The sequence below is a fragment of the Canis lupus genome, chromosome 9, assembly GCF_048164855.1.
Source record: "Canis lupus baileyi chromosome 9, mCanLup2.hap1, whole genome shotgun sequence".
Lineage (NCBI taxonomy): Eukaryota > Metazoa > Chordata > Mammalia > Carnivora > Canidae > Canis > Canis lupus.
This window is the reverse complement of record NC_132846.1, coordinates 32,924,457-32,948,494: the sequence shown is the minus strand read 5'-3', so window position 1 is coordinate 32,948,494 and position 24,038 is coordinate 32,924,457. Positions and strand designations below refer to the sequence as shown.

Here is a 24,038-nt window from a genome sequence, read left to right as displayed (position 1 = left end):
AAAAAGCTTTACATGTCATTTTTAAACAAGGCCCATGTTCACTCAGACTTCCACTGCAACATAACATTTTTCCCTCTAAATAGGTTTTATTGAATTAACACTTTTCAAGTCTACCTATGAATAACAGAGTCACTCACTGTGCTTGCCCATCTTTTTTGGCATAGTCAAATGTGTATGCCATAAAGCAACCTGACATGAATGCATGAGCTACTTGATTGAGGTTGAAAACAGGGAGGCTGGAAAGCTCAACACCACATTCTCTTGGAAGAGAAACAGAAGTCATTGGAAACTGAGCTCTGAAAGATCTATTTTAACAGCATTTCATTAGCAAATACCAGTAAGGACAACCTGCTATATTTCAGTCCTTCTTCAGAGTGAAATCTACACATTAGATTAAACAAAAAGCCAATCATCACCGTTTACTGAATGCTTACTTATGTGCCCAACACCAAACTTGGTGCTTCAAATAAATTCTCATTAATCCTCACAACAACACTAACGAGTATTTACTCCCATTTTATAGATGGGGAAACCACAGCTGAGGTGGGCTAAGAAGTTTGGTCAAATGTCCACAGCCAGGTAAGTGGCTGAACTAGAATGTAGAATAGACTGCCGCCGCAATCTGTTGGCCTCCAGCGTCCTGGCTCTTATCACACACTTCAATGCCTGCAGCGATGCTGCTGCATTAGACTGGTATTACTATGTCCTCCTTATCTCAGAATCCAGATAATAAAACAGTGCAGATGTTAGCAGTATACTGCCAAATTCACCTCAGGTTTTGTGGCCAAGCGTTGCTGTTAGTAAGGTTACACAAACATACAAAGGGCATATTCACATTCCTAATTTTGACAAACTCAGGGGTGCAAGGACATGTCAACTCGTTAAATTAACAAATTAATGCAAACTTTGAAAAATTAAACTTTCATTAGAAAACACTTATCAATTTCCTATCGATATCCCCTTTAAGAGATTTCAGTAACATTTTTCAACTTTAAGTCTTAGCAATCATACTTTTTTGCAAAAATTCTCTCTCTAGCAAGAATGTTTGGATTCTACTTCTGATTAGAGAGAATTTAAGAAAATCACCTAAATTCACTATTTGTCTGTTCAGCAGAAGTATTAGGATTTATACTTCTCAGGACACTATCCTTTCCCATTCTAGTATAAATGTATTCAGGTTTTGAGGCCCCTACCATGCTTAACTACCAAAATTTGAACCACCTCTTAGTTTAAAAAATGAGGCCAGAAGGCTCTGAAAGGCATTTAATTACTGAAAATACTGAGTTTCAATACTGAGTTGAATGGAAACTTAGTTTACAAAAAGGCTAGCCCAGTCAAATTAAAAGGAGATACCACTGATTTTAAAATATTGAGATGAGGGGATCCCTGGGTAGCTCAGCGGTTAGCGCCTGCCCAGGGCATGATCCCGGGATCGAGTCCCGCATCCGACTCCCTGCATGGAGCCTGCTTCTCCCTCTGCCTGTGTCTCTGCCTCTTTCTCTCTCTCTCTCTCTCTCAGTCTGTGTCTCTCATGAATAAATAAAATATTGAGATGAAAAAATAATTTTTTTTCAAATTATAGTTCAACAGAAAGTCAACTGTATTTTAATTAAAAATTAAAAATCTGAAGCTGTAATAATTATAGTTTCAATATCTAAAGTGATTAGAAGTATACAAATTAGTCTTTTCATTAATTTCATTATTCATTAAAATATCTGTTCTCCAATAAAATGATTACTCTAATAATCCTCCCTAAAAGGTACACATAAAACAGTACTTTCTTATAAAGATTAAGAAAACAACAGTAAAAGTACATTTTTTTTAATAATGGTGAAGCATGATATTTCAGTGAAATAATAAAAAGAAAAGCTTTATTCTGACAAAGATTTGCTTACATTGTTTTTCTTCCTCTGGTGTTCAACAGCCTCCTTCAAAGAATCTAACTCATTCTGAAGACCAGTTATTTCCTTCTCTCTCTCTGAAATTCTAAACCAGAACACGAATACACATAGCAATATTTTAGGTAAACAGCGAACATGATATTTATTACTACAAAATTAAAACAGAAAGTAGACGATGCTTTACAAAATGTATTAACTTAATAGGCAAACACTTTCAAGCTTAGCTATTAACTGTAACCATAGAAAACCTATTTGTGATGCATTTTTATTTTCACAAATGACTTTTACAATATGGCATGCTGATATTTGTGCTAAAGAGAAATCATCCCCTTAAGAAACAGTTCATGAATATATGAACTGCTACAGTTATAGTTGTTTCTATTTTTATCTGTGGCAAGGAAGTAGCTATTTTCAGAAGGGTGAAAACTGATATAGAAACATTCCCTTAAATATTTTTCCCAAAAGGTAATCAGTTATGACTTTCTTTAAATGGCTAACAAACAACAAAAATATATTAATGTGAGGTAGGTATCATTATTTTCATAACATTCTCAGGGCTCAGGTTTTTCTAATCCTAATGAATTATTTAATTCCCAGAAATGCAAAAGCAATGTCAAAAATTCACAATTCAATTCCACTGAAGTTGAGAGCAGCTTGGGTAAAAGTTAAATTACAAATAGCTTATCCTTAAGAACAAGGCTCTATATAAGAGGTTGGCAAATTAGGGCTCTGAGCCCAAACCACAGTCCTTTTTGGTCTGGCTTTCAAGCCAAGAGTTGATTTTATGTTTTTAAAGAATCATTTAAAAAAAAAAAAAAAAAAAGGCGAGGGGAGGGGCACCTGGGTAGCTCAGGCAGTTACGCGTCTGCCTTCTGCTCAGGCATGATCCCAGGGTCCTAGGATCAAGCCCCACATCTGGCTCTCTGCTCAGCGAGGAGTCTGCTTTTCCCCTCTCCCTCTGCCACTCTCCCCCTGCTAGTGCTCTTTCTCAAATAAATAAATAAAATCTAAAAAAAAAAAAAAAAAAAAAAGGAACATGAAACAGAACTCTATGGCTCACAAAGCCTAAAATATTCACTACAGGCCATTTACAGAAAAAGTTTGCTCACCTTTGTGCTATACAGCCAAACTCCAGACTCAATTTATCAGTAAGTAATTCTAAACTAGTAAACCAATAGCCTTGTAAATCAGTCAAGATGAAAGAACATTTAGATTACTTTTATCACCGAATACACTTAATGTGGTTGACATCCAGCAGTTCAAACATACCAACTTAACAGAAATGACCTTAAATGTACCATCTTAGCAAAAAATACAAGCCAACAATGAAAGAAAAATGCTTCAGTAAAAAAAATAAAGTCTCTTTAAGGGGAGTTTGGGTGGCTTAGTCAGTTAAGCAGCCAACTCTTGGTTTTGGCTCTGGTCATGATCTCATGATCTCCCCCTCTCTCTGCCCCTCTTTTTTGAGCTCTCTCTAAAATAATAAATCTTCAAAAAACAAAGAAGTCTCCTTAAAAGAAAGCAACTATTGGGGTATCTGGGTGGCTCAGTCAGTCAAGTGTGCAACCTCCTGATTTCGGCTCAGGTCACGATCTCAGAGTCTGAGATTGTGCACGGGGCTCCACACTGGACATGGAGCCTGCTTGGGATTCTCTCCTCCCTCTCCCTCTGTCCTACCCCCTTCTCCGCTTGTGCAATCAATCAAGCAATAAAATTAAAAGAAAAAAAGCAACCGTAAAGGTTATGAGATTTTATTTTTTTAATGCAGAAGCAGAACCTTATTTGCATTATTCATTGCCACGATATCAGGATAACTGAGATAATTTAAGGTAAGTAAGTAAAGCTCTAAAATATATTTTAACTTTATTAGATGTTTTCAAAATGCCTAAAAGACCTCACAACTTCCTTCAACAAAACTCCAAGTACCAAAAAAGGTACATCAGTTCATCCAAGGGCATAGCTCAACACTTGTGACCTGAAGAGTTCACATATCAAATAGAATTAGGTGCCATTTGAAATTACATTAAATTGCTTATCTAAGGAACCATGTAAAACAATAAAAACGATTACCACTTCCCAAACTGAATCAAAATTATTACTTACACTTTTAATAGTTCTTCATGTGGGGGAAAAGATGATGCCTATTAAAAAAGTTAAATGTTTTTTCAAAAAAAAGTTTTCTACACGACTATAAACAATTAAGCTCTTCTCATATATAAATTAACAAAGGTAAAAATACTATATATTCTGTATGCCTACCACCAAGTAATTTTAATAAAAATATGTATAAGTTCATAAAATGTACTAAGCACTAAATCAAATCTTCACTGTCACTACATACATAAACTCTTCATTTAACAAGTATTTATCAAATTTCCTACTATGTGTAAGGCACTGAGCTAATGCCTGAAATCTTCCAACTGTACAATTATTTGACTATATTAAGACTCCAGAAGTAAAAAAAAAAAAAAAAAAAAAAGACCGTAAATGAAGTCAAAAGAAAAATTAAGAAAAATTTGCACGTAAACAGAAATTTCACATAATACGTATATACACAGACCTTCACATAAAATATTTACATTCTTTAATGACTATAATCTTCCAAACTGAACTATTATACTATAATCTTCTCGTTGAGAAGGACACATTCTTTGCCCCCTCACAATACTCTAGTTTACATCCATCAGAGGGGGAAAAATAAATTTTTTTTTGTAATATCTTAAAAAATTTTTTTTTTCGATTTTATTTTTACCAAGCAGAATGATACCTTGAAAAAATATTTAAATAGTGACCAACTATTACTCATAACATTGCACAATTCCTAGCTTCTCTCCAAATACTAATTTGGGTGGGGGGGGGGGGAGCAGAAAAAGAACTGGAATATAGATAGTAATATTATTTGCATACACCTTATAAATTATAGATTATTTTATCTTGGATGTAGCATAGCAAACAGCATAAAAATTATTTTTTTTTCCATGACATCTGCTAAATACTTATAAATAAAACAAGATAGTCTCAGTAAAAAGGCAAAATAGTTAAGAATATTTATAGACAGTCATGGTTTATATAACTTTTTACCACATAAATGAAAGGCAAGCTACCTAATAGTACCTACCTGTTGGTAGTTATATTGCTTAAGCTGCTCGATTTCAGATTTGAACAACTTGTTTTCATCCTGTACTTCCTATTTAAAACAAAAATTAAACATGAATACCTGCACAGAGATTATTTTCCATATAAACTTTTGAAACCTTCCATACAAGCCAGGAAATTTCTAAAAGAGTAGTTTTTTTTTAAGTGACAATTTTAAAAGTAATAAGTTCTACATTAAAAAACAGTATGAAATTAGAATAAATAATTCAGTATCAATCTGGGAATGAGTATGTCTCAATGGAAAAAAAACAGGATCCAGAAACAGATCCAAATACCTATAAGAATTTAGTACAAAGTGACGTTTAAAGGTCAATAGGGCAAGTTCTAGTGACATTTTGGGCTGGATATTTCTCTGATAACAGGACAGTCCTGTGTACTCTAGCATGTTTAGCAGTATCAATAGCCTCCATCCACTATATGCAGTAGCACTCCTCCACCTGCTGTGACTGTCTCCAGACAGTGTCCCATGAAGAACAGAACCAGTAAAGTAATAATGGATTCTTTAATAATGTGGCTAGACTTTTTTTTCCTTCAAGGTTGAAATGTTATTCTAACTTATTCAAATAAATTACATATGAATAAGATCTCAAAAAAGTAAGTTTTAATAAACACTGAAATGTGAAAATATTTTTATGATCATAGAGTAAGAGAAATCTTTCATTCTAAGACTGCTCAGAAAATTACTTATATTTGAGTACATAAAAGTTTTAAACTTCCAGAAGTAAGGAGAAAAACACAAATGAAATAAAAAGAAAAGCTTAAGAAAATGAATCACTTCTCATATGACAGAAGGTTAATTTTTTTATGTAAAAAAAAAAAGTTATAAACTGGTAAGAATAAGTCAACCCAGAAGAAAAATGCAGAAAAAATTAAAGGCCATTTAATAGACAAATGAAGTACTTCTCTCATAATCAAGTGTAAATTAAAACAACCCAACCATCTTTCAAGCATAATATCAAATGTTTTCATCTTTGTCAGTCTGGGAGAGGAGGAAAAGGAAATGGCCCTCTGTTGGTGTAAATTTATTAAAAATACTTTTGGAAAGTGATTTAGCATTATCTAACAATATTAAAAATGAATCCACTTGGGAGAGAAAGAGAATGTAACAGAACCAACACTTGGACTATGAAATGTGAGCAAGAGTGGTTGGAGACAATGCGGCCATCTAAATTTGCTATCATTTCAAATCAATGTTCTCTAAGTACTTTCAAAATTAACAACATGGAGATGAAGAGATAAAGAATTTTCAATTTTAACTACCTCTTTTCAAAAAGAAATTGCATAAACCTTTGACCCAAAATGTCACTTCCCAGATTTTTAAATACAGATATACTAGGAAAAGTATTGAAAATGAACAGAGAAGGATATTTGTTATAGTAACAGGAAGCACAACGTTAAATAATCTAGGCATCTGTAAGCCAGGATTCGTTCTATAAATGATGACAGATGATACAACAGAATACCATGAAGACAGAAATGTGCTTATGTGGAATGATGTCAAAAACATTAATAATTGAGGGAGAAAATCCAAATAAAAACATGTGTATGGTTAAATACAGTGTGTTTAAAACAAGTACACATATACGTATTTTATGCATTGGCACTTTCTCAAAAGATACACAAATATTTGATAGTTTCCTGAAGAATGAGACCCAGCATGACTGGGAGGCAAGTTTCTATTTTCTTTTGTGGTAGTTAAAATTGTTTAAAATATGCAAAGACAATAATTAACAATAATTAATTATAACTAAATATATTCACCTGTAACAGCTTTATATTGCTAGAAAGATCATTCTCCTTCTCTTTTAGTATAGTTTCTATTCTCTTCATTTCATTTTCCTTTTCTTTCAACCTAGAATTTTTATAAAGACCTTATATTTAGTTACATATAAAAAAGGACAACCAGATTTCAATAGCATCCCTAAGAAAAAAAAAGACAGCAAAAACAATGCCTCACAACTCCTTCTTTCCATACTACACCAACTTATAAATTTGTTTTAAAAGACATTATTTCCAGAATCACTCAACTCAAAGTACATCATAAAACTGCTACAGTTTATTTCATAGTTAACATTCCTTAAGCAAGAATGGCTTTACCTAGGAAGAAAACTTTAAAAATTTTAAAAATGAAGCCATTAATTGGTTGACCCTGGAACTTAAAATATGCCCAAGCCTTTGTGAAATGATTCTACATATAATTTAATCTGGTTTTCCCTTACCCATAATACATTTTAGTCTTACTCTATCTAGCTCAAGTGAATCCCAACTGGCCTTGTCATCCTAAGCAACAGACTTCTAGTATAAACACATTATTTTAATAGTGTTAAGTGTTATTTTCTCAGGGCGAGAACCCATTTTAGCCATTCAGTATTTCTGTGCCAGAGGGCAAACAGGTTCTCAAATATCTGCTGAACTGAAAGTTATTTTTATCCCACCTTAAAATGTAGTAAGAATTTCAAGATGTTTATAGATCTACATGAAAAATGACAATAGACCACACATGAAGAATAGGATTAAAAATTTCTGGGGAGGGGGATTCCTGGGTGGCTCAGTGGTTTAGCGCCTGCCTTAGGCCCAGGGTGAGATCCTGGAGTCCCAGGACTGAGTCCCACATCCGGCTCCCCTGCATAGAGCCTCCTTCTCCCTCTGCCTGTGTCTCTGCCTCTCTCTCTCTGTGTCTCTCATGAATAAATAAATAAAAACTTAAAAAAAAAAAAAGTTCGGGGGAAAACCCCAGCAAAACTTAAATACATATTGCTAAGTGAAAGATGCCATTCTGAAAGCCTGCATTCTATAGCATCTCAACTATATGACATTCTGGAAAAGGCAAAATTATGGAAACGGTAATTACAGAGATCAGTGGTAGCCAGAGACTTGGGGGGGGGGGGGGAGGGTGGAAGAAGGAAGGGATGAATAGGTAGAGCCAGGAGATTTTTTTAGGGCAGTGAAACTATTTTGTATGATACTGTAATGATGGATACATATCATTATACATTCCTCAAAACCCACAGAAGTCTCTGGGAAACAAACTAGGGGTGGGGGAAGGGGAGGTGGGCGGGCGGGGGTGGGGGCAACTGGGTGACGGGCACTGAGGGGGGCACTTGATGGGATGAGCACTGGGTGCTATATTATATGTTGGCAAATTGAACACCAATAAAAAATAAATTTACAAATAAAAAAAAAACCCACAGAAGAGTGAACCCTAATGGGAACTATGGACTTTTAGTTAATAACACTATCTCGATGCTGCTTCATCAACTATAACAAATGTACACACTAATGCAAGATATAACAAGAGAAACAGGGGCGGGGTGGAGGAAAATAGGAACTCTGTACTTTTCTCCCAATTTTTTGTAAACTTAAAATTGATCCATCCACAAATTCTATTGATTTTTTTTTTTAAAGAAAAATGTGATGCAGAAATACAGCTAAAATCACATACTTTAATGAGTTATATACTACAAATGGGCCGGAATGTGTCCCCAAGCTTTCTATTAGCAAATGAAACAAAAAATACCTTGACAGTTACACAATGTCCCCATGATAAACAATTAGCTATACAAATGAGAATTTTAGTGTCAAGAACAGAGACATCTCCTTTGTCTTCATAAAGACAATGACCTAATATCCTCAATATCTTACTTTTAAAGACACAGTTTCAAAGAGCCACTTCTTAAACATCCATAAAGACTGATGGCAGCACAGCAAAGTAAAATCTCTTAAAAGTAATTTTATAGCATGCCAAAAAAATGAAGTCCAAATATCCTTCTCACCACTGTGGACTCATTTAAGATAAGAAAACAGACTTTTTAAGACAAAAATTTCCTAGGATGAACATCTATAAAGATGGATACCTCCTATGCTGATCAGATTCAATGTTTTTACTCTTCAGCACAGTAACTGATATGACGATATTAGTCTCCTCAAGCAAGTTAGCTTTTTTAGAAAGATTCAATAATCATCAAGATCATAACTAAGATTATCTCTTGGATGATGGGTTTGAAGGGCTTGGAAAGGATTAAGTCTCCGGGTATCTAAAAGCACAGAAAGAGCCTCTGTTTTATAAAATCCAGAGACTTACTAGTTTATTTGCCTCTGGACTATCAATTCCTAATTTAACAAGAAATGACTGAGAAGAAACTCATCATGATATTCAAGTACATTTTAGAAAATAATGAGAAGTCCCTCTTTAAAATGCAGGTGAAAATTATACTTACACAGTCTCAAGTTCTTCCAATCGTGATGCAGAACATGCCTAAGAAACAGATTTACATTTTTAATTCTAACATCAAAAAGATCAGGTAGTCATCAATGAAATAAAAACATTAACTATATGTTAAAATTAGGCCATTTATAAAACAAAGACAGAATGAACTTTATTTAACTGAATTTTTTAACTGTAATCCTTTACTTAAAGGATTACAGATTAACATACCAAATAAACATAGATACTTATGTGAGTTTAAGAGTCAATCTCAAAAAGTAAGGACGAGAAATGCTTTTAGGCTCAGGCTGACAAATCAAGGCAGGAAAACTTACAAAGATAAAATTTAACTTATTTTATCAACAACTGCTCAACCATGATACGGTAATTTTTATGGCAAGTAAACTCAGAGAACATAGTTATTTCCTAGCACAGTAAAAAAAAGATTCCTCATCTTTTATGTAATACGTTTGGTAATGTTTATACTATACCTCTTTCAAGTTATGCTGTGCTACCTCCTGAATATGAGTTTTTAAAGATTCATTTTCTTCTTGAAGATCCTGAAAAAGAACTGGTATGAATTGATCTGATACTCAAGTATAAAAAAGTTGTTTACTTTTGTTTTTAATTTCTCACCTGTAACCATTTCCCTCGACTAGCCAGGTCTTTCTCCTTCTCTTCTAAAACAGTCTTCATGGTATTCATCTGTTCCTCTTTTCCTTTTAATCTGACAATAAGGTAATAAGAACTATCAGTGAAAATGTTACACAACTACACAAACCAAAATTATTGAAGACTGGAAAAGTAGACTTTAAGCTGTATTTACAGCCCAAACTAAAATATATAAACTAAAATATACATAAAATAAATTAAAATATATTTTAAGTATAAAGGCCTACAAGATTTTGCAGATAATAAATTAAGAAGTATGGGACAACTGGAGCGCTTGGGTGGCTCAGTCGGTTAAATGTCTGCATTTAGCTCAGGTTATGATCCCAGGGTCCTGGTACTAAGGCCCATGTCAGGCTCCCAGCTCAGAAGGGAGTCTGCTTCTCTCTCATCTTCTGCCCCTCCCCCTGTTCCTCTCCTGCTCACATGTTTTTCTCTCCTGTGCTCTTTCTCTCAAAGAAAATCTTAAAAAAAAAAAAAAAAAAGAGTAGAGAACAATTAATGAAAAAAGTTCATGAATCACTGAAGATCCAAATACTAAATAAATTAGGGTAAGCCCTACTCTCACCCATATCCTGTTTAAATCAATACCAGCAAATTTAGTTCATTACTACTGGTTTGGCTATAAAATATATAGCCAGTTTCACAATGACCATCAAAATGGACAAAGAGCAACATCTCTGTCTGAGGTCATATTCAGATTTTAAATTATGAAAAATAAGACTTTCCACTCTATCCCCATTCTCAGTCAAAAAGCCTTTTAAGTGAAATTCTAATGAAAAACTTAAAACCATGATAACTTTGAGACAGATTTTCATATTCCTAAAAATGCTACTTGAAATTAAATAAAAAGCAGCTATAATTTTCATTATAACTATATTTGATTTGTATTTGATTTGTACATACTTGTATTTAACTTGTGGAAAAGACTTATTAAAAGGAAATAAGAGAAATGGTACTACTTACAAGTTCTGAAGTTCCTGAATTTGAGAAGTAATAGATAACTGAAATATAAAGAAAAAAAGCAGAAAAAAAGCAATTTATAATCCTTTCAATTTACTGTAAGCTTTAGGATAAGCTTTAAAATGCATTCAAATTACCAACACCCTAGTTGAATTTGCCAAAATGAGATGTGTTTGGATTTTGCCTTCTCTTGATTTCAATGACAGTTACAAAATAAAAATAATACGTCTAAATAATGTGATAATTTCTAAAGTTGTGAAAATTAGAGTATTAACTGTACATTTACCTCTCTACTATGTCAGAGCTCTTCTTCTTTCCAGGCTTCAAAGCCACCTACTCAACAGTACTCAACATTATCCTTTCCTCATCACACACAGTAATTCCAACAGCACTTTTTATCCCCCATATGTCGTCTCATAGTCCCTTCAGATTTTGGCTTAGATGTCAGATCCTTAAGAGACTTTCCTAATCTCTCAATCTATACTAGAGAACCGTGATTTTTTTCATCATAATCTGTTTCATTCACATATTATCTTAAATCACTAACCCAGTGCTTTCACAAGTAGAAGAAACTCAGGAAATACTGTTGAATAACTCTGTTGGATAAATGGCTGAATCATCAATTCCATGCACTCTCACTGTTTTTTCAATGAAGCCTTATCAGATTAAATTCACCAAAACCTATCTATGTCCAACAATGCCAGCTACCTCTGAAATCCCACAACGAAGTTTGTACTTGTTCTATAAGCAAAGGTTGAGCAATACATATTCTATAACAAAATATTTTAATCCATGCAATAAAAAATAAAGGTTAAAGAAAGATTTACCAAACTGTTGTGTGTTCAAGTTGGCAAACTAAAACAAAACATTAATACACAAAACTTTCTAGAAAAGAATCTTTAAAAGTTAAAAAATATATTGATCAAAATATCAAGAACATTTTCTCAAATCAAGCAAAAATAATTAAATAAAAAGCACATAACCCAAAATACTTACAGCACACTAAAAGTTTTTTTTTTTTTTTTTTTCAAGTGACAAGAAAAAAATCAAACAGCTCATAAATACACATACACTAACAAATCTGTCATGCTATGGCTCTGGGATTTTTACCTGTTGAGCCTTTTCAAGCTGGATATTTCCTATTTCTTCTTTTAGAGCCTCTATTTCCTGTTTCAAATCCTTGACAATGACAAAACAGACAAGATTGGACAATGGAAACACAGAAATTGACATAAAATGCAATGTACAGACAAACACGTGAAATTAAATGATATTCACTAAAGTTGATACACACACACACACACACACACACACACACGCACGCACAGTTTTCTCTCTCCCAATACCTGAATAGTTTTCTCCTTATTAGCAACTTTGAGAACTTCTGCTTCCAGAAGCTCTTCCACAGACTTGATCTTTCCATCCTTTTCATGGATCCTTAGATGAAGAAATGCAGTATTTTAAACTTTAATAGAAATCATCAAGATCCACCAATACATAAAAAAAATAGCACCAACAAGGGTCATCCAAAACAACTCTTCCCATTTTAGTAAAACAGCAACATATCTTGCAGATAAGGGGAAAAAATACTTAAAAGTCTTCCTAAATGAGGCATGCCTGGGTGGCTCAGTCGGTTAAGCGTACAACTCTTGATTTTGGCTCAGGTCATGATCTCAAGGTGCTGAGATCAAGCCCAGCATTGGGCTCAGCACTAAGTGTGAAGCCTGATAAAGATTCTTACTCTCCCTCGCCCTCCCCTTGTCCTCTCTCTAAAAAAAAGGAGGAAAATAAAAAGAAGTATTCCTAAATGAGAATTAACCAGTAAATACCAGATGGCTAAAGCCTATGCACACAGTATGCACAACAATACTGGCTTCCAGAGTTCTGAAAGCAGTGGCAGAACCTATACAAAATTATGGGATCAAATTTTTCAGAGATCAAGAGAATACATGATCTCTATATCCAGTATAACCTGGTTTTCTTTTTTAATAATTCTTACTGCAAAAACAGAAAATTAACAATTTGATGCCATAAGTTAAGAAAATAAATGGAATTATAGAAATAGATGTTTTAGCAATCATACTGCACTAGGAAAGCACAGCTAAATTTCCTTAATCCATCAGTGAAAAATTCTAGAGTGAAGGCTTAAACTAACACATATATCAGGCTAAATTGCACAAATCATGATTTATAAGCACTAAGAAAATGGACCAAAAAAGAATGACGAATTTTAAAATGTCACTTACACTTTCTTAAGTTCCTCAACTAGAGATGCAAAAGAAACCTGGAAATAAGAAGGTATCCTACTTAGTAATTTGCTCAAAATATAAAAGAATTCAGAAATAGAATAGTATATTAGACCCTTAAATTTTCCACTACACCAAAATCCAAAGGAAAACAGTAAACTCAGGAATTGATTCTTTCTAGATTTTTTTAAATGTCATATTATGAAAATGAAAAGCATTCTGAAAGTAAGTAGCTTTAAGTCTACTTATGATAAGTGTAGGCCAAAAGAAAAATCAATAGATACACGTCATAACTAACTTAATAATTCTAACCAGGTAAGAAAAAAATACAAGTTGGAAACTGCCTTATTTCAGATAACTTCTTCTACTGCTATTTAGAGCCTTTACATTTGTACACTCAAAACCTTTTATCATCGCATTAAGCAGCAATGATATCCCATCTAGAGTACTCTATCCGGTGCATGGCATAGTCAGCATTCAATAAATTGCAGCTTCTTATTCAAGTCACTAATCATTCACAGATTAATATTATGATTGACAAATCCCACATCGGTGAAAGGAGGAAAAAACAACAGACTTGCTCTATTTGAACATAACAAGTTTGTGTAGTTGCAGGATCTACATTACCTGATCATTTTGCTTAGCCTTTAAGTCTTGAACTTCTTTCGTCAGAGATGAATTTTCTGTTCTTATTGCCTTTTTCAAAGATACAAAAGCACAACATACTTTCACTTTCTAAAAAGTTACCTAACTTCAAAATATCCTACCTTCTCATTTTTTTTAGCTGCTTCTCCCCCTCTCTGGAAGGCCCAGACATCTCCTTGTCACACCTGTCTACAATTCTACAACTTCTAGAGATAGTCAAATGAATTTTAATTCATTTATCCCCAACAAGTATTTCCACTTATGTTTCCACAACCTCAAGAACACACAGTATACCACTGTCAAGTCATTTCTTCCCCTAACTCAAACTTATGAAGTCTGTTAGTTATCATTCGGTTATACTTTGGGCATAGGTGAAGGTAGGGAAGCATATATTACTAACCATAAAAACGGTATTTCATTAAGAAGTAAATGCTATAATCAACTATGCATTTTTTATTCCTAATAAAATGTTAAATTTAATGGGAAAAAGAGATCATATATTCATAAAATGTGGATAATATTAAGTTTTAAAAGCTGTGGGGAAAAATCTTACATTACAATAAATCCCCTTCAGGATTTTTACTGACTAACCCACAAAGAAAACAAATGCACAAAATGTTTTACATTCAGTTCCTCCTCTTTTGTGGCCACTTGAATAAGTCCAGTTTCAAGTAATTCTTCCACAGTCTTCAATTTTTCATCTTTTTCTTGAATGCTGAAATCATAAATTTAAAACATATTAACTATTTTTCAAGGTAAATGCTATCACTGCTAAATATTGCATATCAATCAACTCCTGTGTCTTTCTTAGGAAATGAATTCTAGGAAGATATCTGAAGGTCTTTGATCATTGTCTAAAGGTAGTTCTTTACCAGTAAGTAAAATGTGTTCAAGTAATTTATGCTTACATGCTAGCCTAAACAAAGTCAATACCATACATAACACTACTAACCAAATGAGATCCCAAATCAAACCAGCTAACAGCATACCACCCTCTTCCATTATGAAGTACAAAGAGTAATTTAAGAATCTAGATTAATATAGTTAATAATTCTGTTACCTTGAATTTGGTAGAAATGAGTCATTAAAATATAAAAAGAAAAATTTAAACTCTTACCATTTTTCCATTTGTTCCACAACATCTTTATTAGGCTAAAATAAAAATCACCCAAAAAAAGAAAAAAGTTTAAAAATAGAATTGTATGAAAATTGTTTAGTTTTAATTAGATCCAAAATTTAGAAGGCAATCTACACTTAAAGACTGCTAATAATTAAAGAATTAATTCAGAAAACACAAGACAGAAGATAAGCAGCTACACAAACACCACATAAAAAGATGAAATGTAATATAAGCTAGTAAAATGAATTAGTACCTTATGAATAATTTAATTACTATAAAAAAAAACCTTAAGAAGAAGAGAATTTGCCTTAATTCTTCTACATCAATTCAATTCTTAAAAAAAAAAAAAAAAAAAAAAAAACCCAAGGCTCTAAAGCCTTGAAGACCAGGAAGGAGGCTTTGTTCTTTCTTCTAATAAACTGACTTTTTTACTTTTAAAAAACTAACATTTACAAAGGCAAGTGAAAAAAATCTTGTATACAAATCAATTTTTAACATGTAGATATTATGTGACTACCACCTAAACCAATACACGGAAGTTTTAAAATTGATTAAAAACTGCAGGAGCCACACATGAAATATATTCTCCTTGTAAAGCATTAAAACATGACGTAAGCTGATCCCCACTTTAACCACTTCCCTTCTAGCATCTCCTTAAAAACACAAAAGTCTCCACTGCTATAATTTATTTTGTCCAGAAGAGGGGCTTTCCCCCTTAGCATTCCCAAGCCTCCAGGCAGCTAAGCAGCCTATTAAAACAGGCTTGGGGTCTTCTTTGATTATTTTTTTCTGCCCATCCCATTCTCTACCTGTACTCTCCTAATCTTGTTTCTTACTTTTCCCCCAATTTTATTATAACCATTTTTCACAAATACTATTGTTTCCATTGCCAAACCCAAGTCCTAAGACTTCATTTCTTACATATTTCTAAAACTGACTCCCTTTTTTTTTTTTCAATGTCTTCATTCATCTCAAACATCACAATACCAAACAATTCTTCTCCCTGCCTGTTGCCTATAAGGAATATTTTGTGAGGGGTATATGAAGAACTTCCCAATGGGAAAAATTTCTGTCACTGAAAGGAGATATGAGCTATCAAAAATACATGGTCAGGTTTATAAACTATGAAAATAAATAATTCAGTAAGTCTATAAATCTTTCATCAAGATGGGTTTTTGCCCATCTTTATTTCTGATGAATGCCATCTCACATAAGATTTAACAGGGGCATTTGGGTGGCTCAGTTGGTAAGCATTAGACTGGATTTCAGCTGAGGTCATGATCTCAGGGTGGTACGATCCAGCCTTGCATCAAGGTTCATACTGGGTATGGAGCCTACTTGGGATTCTTCCTCTCCTTCTCCTTCTCCTTCTCCCTCTCCCACTCCCCCCTACCCTGCTAGCATGCATACTCTCTCTTAAAAAAAAAATTAACAAAAAATTTATAACTATGTATGGTGATGGATGTTAACTATCAACCAGACATTATTGTGATCATTTCACATTATATAGACATAAATCATTGTGTTGTACACTTGAAACAATGTTTTATGTCAATTACATTTCATTAAAAAAAAAAACACACATTAAGTCCAAGTTATTTCCACCTTAATCATTCATTGCATTATACCTTTAGTTCTACGTATTTCTCCCCCACACAAATTCAAATACCTCATTGTTATTAGAGTGATCTAAAATGCTAGACAAAACACTCATCCTTGCATTACCCTTAAGGGATTTACCAATATGCTAGATCAAGCTCATGGTCCATACAGCATACAAAGTCCTTACTTCGTGATTGACCCTAGCCAATCCTTCTCTACGCCTTACTTTGCATGCTTTGCATTTCTACAACATGCCAATAAACTCTGATTACACCAGTCTAACCACACTGCCATGACTTTTAACACTGTATTCCCCCAGCCTAGCTTTCCCCTTAGCTGTTGGACAAATTCATGGTCATTTTTCAAAGTCAAGTTTAGCAGGCCCTTCTATGCAGTGCCTCTTCACCCTCGCTGCAGAATTCATTATCTCTTCCTCTAACTCTGTAGCAGAGTTCAAGAATTTTATTCATCATACTTTTCTGTGGTACACATCTATCTCCACACTAAAAGTCATACTCTTGAGGGCAGGAACCAAGTCCTATCTATCTCTGTAGCTTCAGCATATAGCACAATGTCTAGTATATACTTAATTCATAAGCACGTAATGAAATTAATTTCCTTTAACAAGGTTCCAGTTTAACATGTATTCTTGGTCATCAGCTTACCAAATATTCAATTGTAGAAAAGTGACCAACTTAGCATCTATCCAATCCTTTTCCTTTATACATTATTGGCCTAACCCAATCCAATTTTGTTCTCCCTAGATGTTTTTCCAAAACTACACTTTATACAATAAATTCTTTTGCAATAAAATACAACCAGGCAACAGGGCAAAGAGAAAAAATTTCTCCAACAGTTTTTACTTAATAATCTTGATCAGTGAATCTTAGAAATCTATATTTGAATAATACAAACACTCCTCCTCCTTTGCTAAAAAGAGCTTTAAAAAAAAAAAAAAAAAAGGAGGGGATCCCTGGGTGGCGCAGCGGTTTGGCACCTGCCTTTGGCCCAGGGTGCGATCCTGGAGACCCGGGATCGAATCCCACGGGCTCCCAGTGCATGGAGCTTCTCCCTCTGCCTATGTCTCTGCCTCTCTCTCTCTCTGTGTGACTATCATAAATAAATAAAAATTAAAAAAAAAAAAAGGATAACTCAGAACCCTGCCTCATCAGAAATTTTAATTTATTCTGAATAAATGAGATCCTAGTAACTGATTTATTTGCACCATCTATCCACAGGCCTATATCCAAATGGGGCCTTCCCTTCATTAGTGTAGAAACAAACAGGTTACCTTACCTGGTATTTGCTGTCTTTCTGCTTCCTACACCTGAAGAAACAACAGCTTGGCACCATTACTGGTTTCTGTTTTAATAGGCTCAATCTTTTCCTCCCAGATAAAAATCCATGGAGCAAAAGGACTGAATTTTTCTTTACATAACTAAACTGTTCATCTTTCAACTGTCACTTGGAATCCTAACTGCTGGATAGGAAGGGTTTAAAGAAAGGTGGAAATTGGGCAGCCCTGGTGGCACAGCAGTTTAGCGCCGCCTGCAGCCCGGGGTGTGATCCTGGAGACCCGGGATCAAGTCCCACATCAGGCTCCCTGCATGGAGCCTGCTTCTCCCTCTGCCTGTGTCTCTGCCTCTCTCTCTCTCTCTCTTTCTCTCTCTCTCTCATGAATAAATAAAATAAAATAATTTTTTTAAAAAGGCGGAAATCAAAGAAATTAAGATTATACTAATCTTTATCTTTTCTTTCACTAAAAATGATCAAAGAAGAAGCCAAATTTATGGCACTTTATGCAGCTACTAAAATTTTAAATGCTGTCAGCTAAACTATAACCAGAGACTGTAAAATACATCCAGACTTCAGAGTTAAAAAATTGAGGGGAAAATTCTTACAGTTGATAAAATATATCTCTTATAAGCTATACCACAACAAAGGGAAATAAAAATAAGATTTAAGAATAAGACTTAAATATTTTAGGATTACAGCGGCATGAAGTCATGTTCCTGCACAGCACTAAATATCATCAATTTACATTATCTCCTCCACTGCCTTTTGTTTGCAAGAGTAAAGCATATACAAAGTAATGAAGATTATGCGAGGCACTTACGATCATATTCAAGAGGGGGAGGAGAATAAGTAGATTATTTCTTAAAAAAGTAAACAGATGTTAAATAACTTCTATAGTATTTGGTACAGCTACTTATATCAATACCTGCACAATGTGAATTAAAGAAAGCAAGCATGCATCTGTGAAAAAAGTACTATCATTTGCAATAACTTACATTTCAGCTTCCACTACAAGTCTCCAAATTTAATACTATTAGAGAAATATTCAAAGCTTCTATTTTAATGTGTCATCCAGTATCAAGAGTTTTCAGAACATCTTTACACACTGGATTTTGAAGAAGAGTTGTGTAAGAGAAAAGTCTGAAGGCAACTCTCAGGAACAGCCACAGAACAGACATTGCCAGGGGCTCTAGTTTATGGAGCCATGCTTATTCAAGCTGCTATAGTTTTGATAGCTTGCTATAAATATAGACAAAGTATGATAGCAGTAGGAGGTAGAGAGATGAAAAATATTCTAAGGGAAGGAATTAAGGTTTAAGAAGATGCCTGCCAAGCACTAGGCTATGCACCATACAAAAACTTCTCCATTTAAATCTAACAAGCTTATGATGTAAATAAAATCTCATCATTAGGGCAGCCCCAGTGGCTCAGCGGTTTAGTGCCGCCTTCAGCCCAGGGCCTGATCCTGGAGACCAGGGATCGAGTCCCATGTCCCTGCTTCTCCCTCTGCCTGTGTCTCTGCCTCTCTCTCTCTCTCTATACCTCTTATGGGTAAATTAAAAAAAAAAAATCTCATCGTTAAAGACTTGGAAGGAAAGGTCTCAGAAAGGTTAAGCAGTTTGATCAACATCATTCTGCTTTTAAGTGCTGTAGCAGGTTTCAAATCTCTTTTTAAGAAACCATGCTGCCTTAGAGGAAAAGCTCCAAAAGTGTAAAGACTTTTATCTTGAGAGCCAAATATATCAAAATGACTTAAATGCTTTTTTAAGTGCTTATAAACAAGAGATTAGCATTAGTTTCCCCTCAGGGAAAAAAAATATTTTCCTTAATTCAGGTACTTGATAAGCACAAGATGAATAGAAATGCAATGCAAAGATATATCCATACTTAGCAAAACTCCTCAAAAGGAATGAGTTGGTTAATATTTAAGAAGAACTAGATCTTGTTAATATTAGATATTTCTACCTTATAATTCATAAAAAGCCTTACCTGCTCAGAAACAAGAATCTGTAGCTTCTGAACTTCTAATTGCAATGCTTTGTTCTGGTCATTTAGAATCTGGAAAAAGATAAAAGAATCTCCAATTTACTGCTTTATTAAGAAAAGATAACAAAGTAATCATTTTAATAAGTTAAAAAAAAATCAACCCTCCCTTACCCCCAAACTCAAAACCCCTATTATTCCTTCAAGTATTCTTAAAGTGACAAGTGAATTATGTATTGACATAAGAATGCAAATCTCATGTGGTTTCATTTTCAATGAATTTCCAAAATACAGATATGCAGTACTAGCTATAAGCTACAAGTATGATGATCTTGTGCCAACGGATTCTGGGAAATCCTGCTTTCATAAGCAAATATTTACAAGTTTCCTATTAAATAAAAGCAAAAAGTAAAAGAATGCAAATCTCATGCACATGAAGAGATGGACCCCAGCAATAAGACTGCTTTCCAATACTCAAGCTAAGTGGCCATGACCAGAAACTAGCACTGCATTGACAATGGAGTGTTAAAACCATCACAAACTATCAAGTGAAAATTGTAGAGCAAAGACTGAGGCAAAGCAAATTTCAAAAGTCTATTATAAGAACATGTAATATAATCTAGGCAAAAAAACCAAAAAACAAAAACAAAACAAAACAAAAACAAAACAAAACAAAAATAATCTAGGCAAAAATTATATGACAACAATTCACTGTCTGTATAAGCCCCCAAATAAGCTACAAAAACATTGCTTCAGGGTGATTTTATGTAAAAACTAGTATTTCTAGACTCATTTCAACTATAGAAAGTTGTTCTAAACTCAGTTGACAAGCTTAATTACACACCTTAAATTCTTCCATTTTGTTTGAAATTTCACATTGTAGCTGTTCTTCAAGCAGTCTTATCTGATCATCTTTAACATGAATACTATGAGAAAAAAAATCAATGAAAATATTTCATATATTCAAAAATATTACATAAGTTATATGCACAAGTATCTGTTATGAGTAGCAATAATTTCTACAATTACACTTGAACATGAATGTATGAACGGCTCCATGCACAGCAATGCTTTAATCACCTTTTTTGCATCTTCTCCAGTTCATGTGCAGCAGCAGCCTGTGTTTGGAATGGGATGAGAATATATAACTTCTTAGAAAGCACTCAAAATTATTTTTTATTTTTATATACTGAAAAACTACATTTGATATATTTGGAGTAAATAAAAGTTAAAGCAATGTCATACACATTTCTGTAATACTTTGTACAGTACTTTGTACTTCTCACTGGTCAAATTTTATCCAAATAAAGGTATATCTCTTTTTGATTAAACAGCAGAAAGCTAAAACAAATCAGCACATTAATGTTTTAATGGATTCCTCTGAGATCTTAAAAATGATCAATTCATTTGATTGAATGTTAGTTTCTACATGAAAATAATAGTATCTAAGTGGGTTGTGAAAATCAAGGTCATAGACAAGGCTTTCAATAATAGCCATGCAGGTAAACACAAGTAACCACTGTATTTACTATGTATACGAATGAAATTAGGGCTTGCGATACCAATGAAAGTAAGTATAGGCAAGGTCAAATTCTGAGTAAATGCTCTATAGCAATAAAAATCTACCTGTTCATTTGCCAGAGCCTGTAACTTTTGAACTTCAGCTTTTAATAAGAAATTCATATTCTGTATATCCTAGAATAAGAATGAAAAATAGTATAAAGTCAATTATATTAAATATTTCTAAAAGTTTGTAAGGCATCTCTTCTACATAAGGTCTCAAAGCAAAGGTCTCAAATCATAATTTCTTAAATCAGAAATCATCAATTCTTGGTATTTAGCATATTTGCCAAATTACTGTGAATTACATCATGTGAGAAAAGCCCTCTGAACATCCCTTCTTAGAAGGCTAAAGAGGATTTTGTAGTTTAGAAAAGAGATGGACACTTTTCAAATGAATTTAGAGTATTTTCCATTCTTCATAAAAGGTCATACTGATTACCTTATCAGGGTAATTCAATGCCTATAAAATACTGTCGCCATTTATCAGAATTACTGTACCTTAAGTTCCTCTTCTTTACTTGTTAAATGATCATGTTCATTTGCTAAAGAATCTTCAGTCTGTTTTATCTGCTTATCCTTTTCAGCAATCCTTTAACAAGAAATACATTTGTATATTCAATAAACGTTTAGAAGTCATCACAAATCAAAGGATTAAAAGCTTTAAGTATGGTCATGCCTATTTAAGGAGTTTCTCATGTATCTGTAACCTCCATTTCTGCAGCTCCTTTCAGTTTAGTAGTAACTATCATATGCATTACTTTAACTCCCTAAAATACATACCCCTGTTTTAAAACTGGAGGTAAAAAGAGGTAATTTACTTAAGCTCACAAGCCTGGTAATACCAAAGCCAGATTTAGGTCTTCTGAACTCAAATGCGCTATGTGTATGTAAATTAAACAATACAATAAAAACAAAACCTTGTTTTGGGAATACTACCACATAGTTAAGATACAGAGCAAGTACAACTACTTATTAGGCACAAAAACTAATTTACTTCCGTTAATCTCAAATCACTATTCTCTCTTCCACTGCTAAAGCCCAAATTAAACAAAGGCTCCCCAACTCTTTTTACAATAAAGACATAAAAACACAAAATGTGCAATGTTTAGGAATTCAACTCACTGAGAGGGAGGAGAGCAAAAGTTGTTCTAGATCTAGTTAGGATTATTTTCTGAACAAGTTAGAATATCAAGTAAATCTTAAGTGCTGATGGAACAGGTATCATTTAGTGGTGACTAAGCAATTATAAGAGAAGTGTTGAAAGGCTTACACTTTATGTAATTCTTCTGCTAGAACTGAAGCGGAGGTCTAAGAAAGAAAAACAGGGTCAAGATAAAAGGATTTAAGTCTAAAAGTTGTACAATAAGCAAACAGAGCTTTAAAAATTAAAAGAAATTAATGTATATCAAGTTTCTATGGCAGTATCGGGCCCATGATGAGTGGTCAATAAACAGTAGCCATTATTCTGAAAACAACTTTGATCACCAACAACCAGTATTAGGGAATTTCATAGCATAAGACAGTTCAAATAAAACAAATTGCCAGGCCTGGAAATTATATAACTGACAAGTAACAAATATACAGGAAAAACACCCACAAAAGGCCATTTTTCCTATTTACCCTTCTTTATCTTAGTAACAACTTCCAATAATGAAATGATACATACAGTTCATGATTAAAATAACAAGTCATCTGGTAATACTCATGTTCCTCTTTACATTTCAAAAGTGTACTTACAGCATTCTCTAAGTAATTGAATTCCTGCTAAATCTTCTAGAGCTACTAACTCAAAATTTCAATTCACTTTGAGTTATAGTTTTATATATACATGTGCATTCACATACACCCACTCTCTCCTATAGTAAAAAAATTTCTAAAAAAAAAAAAATTCTTACCCAATTCATTTTAGACGATTGTTTTTACAAAGAAACTAACTAGAAAAAAAAAAAAATACGTGCAGTCTCAAAGTTTTGGGAGTCTGAATCTGCCTGAACCTTAAAAACAAGTTTTTAATGTTAAAATTATATCTTAATACAGAAAAGGCTACTATTTTTTCTATAATTTTAGAATTTTAAAGTTGAGGAATTAAAAAGAACAGTATGTATGTTATGGAAAATGTACTTCCCTCATGGCTGGTCAGTATTTAGTGAGCATCTTTAATATGTAAACCACTATTCCTAACACTATTTGACCAATTTCTGCTATTTTGTGTCAAGATTATGAACATTTCTTCCTCCTATGGTAAAAACGCTTCATTAGTTGGAGTCGGATTTCTTTCTTGGTGTTTTCCCACAGCACTATACATAATTATCAGGATCATCACTGTTGATTCACTGACTAGTTTTCCAAATGCTAATCCAGTGCTTGGCACTCTACAGGCACTCAAGTGATTAATTTAATGGCTAAGAATTATATTGTTACACTATATATTTCTACATATTATATATTATATAGTTATATTAATATGCTGTTACTATTATTATATTAGCAATGACAAGCAATATGAAAGCACAATTACCTGGGCTGCTATCTGGGAATGGAACTGTTGAATTTGAGCTTTCAAAGCCTCATTCTGCTCCAAAATATCCTTTCAGAAAAAGCAACCAAAAAGGAAAGAGAGGAAAAGTGGGCTGTTAACAAATATACCAACTTATATGAACAAAATGAGGTATAAACTTCTGTTTATCTTT

At 33.5% G+C, this 24,038-nt stretch overlaps 1 protein-coding gene across 13 annotated transcripts in view; it reads right to left on the bottom strand.

Annotated features, from left to right (window-relative positions):
• KTN1 (kinectin 1) overlaps positions 1 to 24,038 on the bottom strand; it is a 105,128-nt gene that overhangs the window by 20,750 nt on the left and 60,340 nt on the right. For 9 of the 13 annotated variants that reach the window (XM_072838676.1, XM_072838679.1, XM_072838681.1 and 6 more), the window contains exons 12-32: positions 23,867 to 23,935; positions 22,619 to 22,656; positions 21,847 to 21,937; positions 21,412 to 21,480; positions 20,866 to 20,903; positions 20,630 to 20,711; positions 19,792 to 19,860; positions 14,902 to 14,936; positions 14,409 to 14,499; positions 13,767 to 13,835; positions 13,140 to 13,177; positions 12,240 to 12,330; positions 12,004 to 12,072; positions 10,897 to 10,934; positions 9,898 to 9,988; positions 9,753 to 9,821; positions 9,275 to 9,312; positions 6,819 to 6,909; positions 5,020 to 5,088; positions 4,005 to 4,042; positions 1,896 to 1,986 (exon numbers count right to left, since the gene is read on the bottom strand). In XM_072838676.1, coding sequence (XP_072694777.1) covers positions 1,896 to 1,986; positions 4,005 to 4,042; positions 5,020 to 5,088; positions 6,819 to 6,909; positions 9,275 to 9,312; positions 9,753 to 9,821; positions 9,898 to 9,988; positions 10,897 to 10,934; positions 12,004 to 12,072; positions 12,240 to 12,330; positions 13,140 to 13,177; positions 13,767 to 13,835; positions 14,409 to 14,499; positions 14,902 to 14,936; positions 19,792 to 19,860; positions 20,630 to 20,711; positions 20,866 to 20,903; positions 21,412 to 21,480; positions 21,847 to 21,937; positions 22,619 to 22,656; positions 23,867 to 23,935 — 1,374 coding nt within the window. The remainder of the gene's footprint in view (positions 1 to 1,895; positions 1,987 to 4,004; positions 4,043 to 5,019; positions 5,089 to 6,818; positions 6,910 to 9,274; positions 9,313 to 9,752; positions 9,822 to 9,897; positions 9,989 to 10,896; positions 10,935 to 12,003; positions 12,073 to 12,239; positions 12,331 to 13,139; positions 13,178 to 13,766; positions 13,836 to 14,408; positions 14,500 to 14,901; positions 14,937 to 19,791; positions 19,861 to 20,629; positions 20,712 to 20,865; positions 20,904 to 21,411; positions 21,481 to 21,846; positions 21,938 to 22,618; positions 22,657 to 23,866; positions 23,936 to 24,038) is intronic. The other 4 variants (XM_072838678.1, XM_072838682.1, XM_072838683.1 and 1 more) reach the window with 1 other exon arrangement.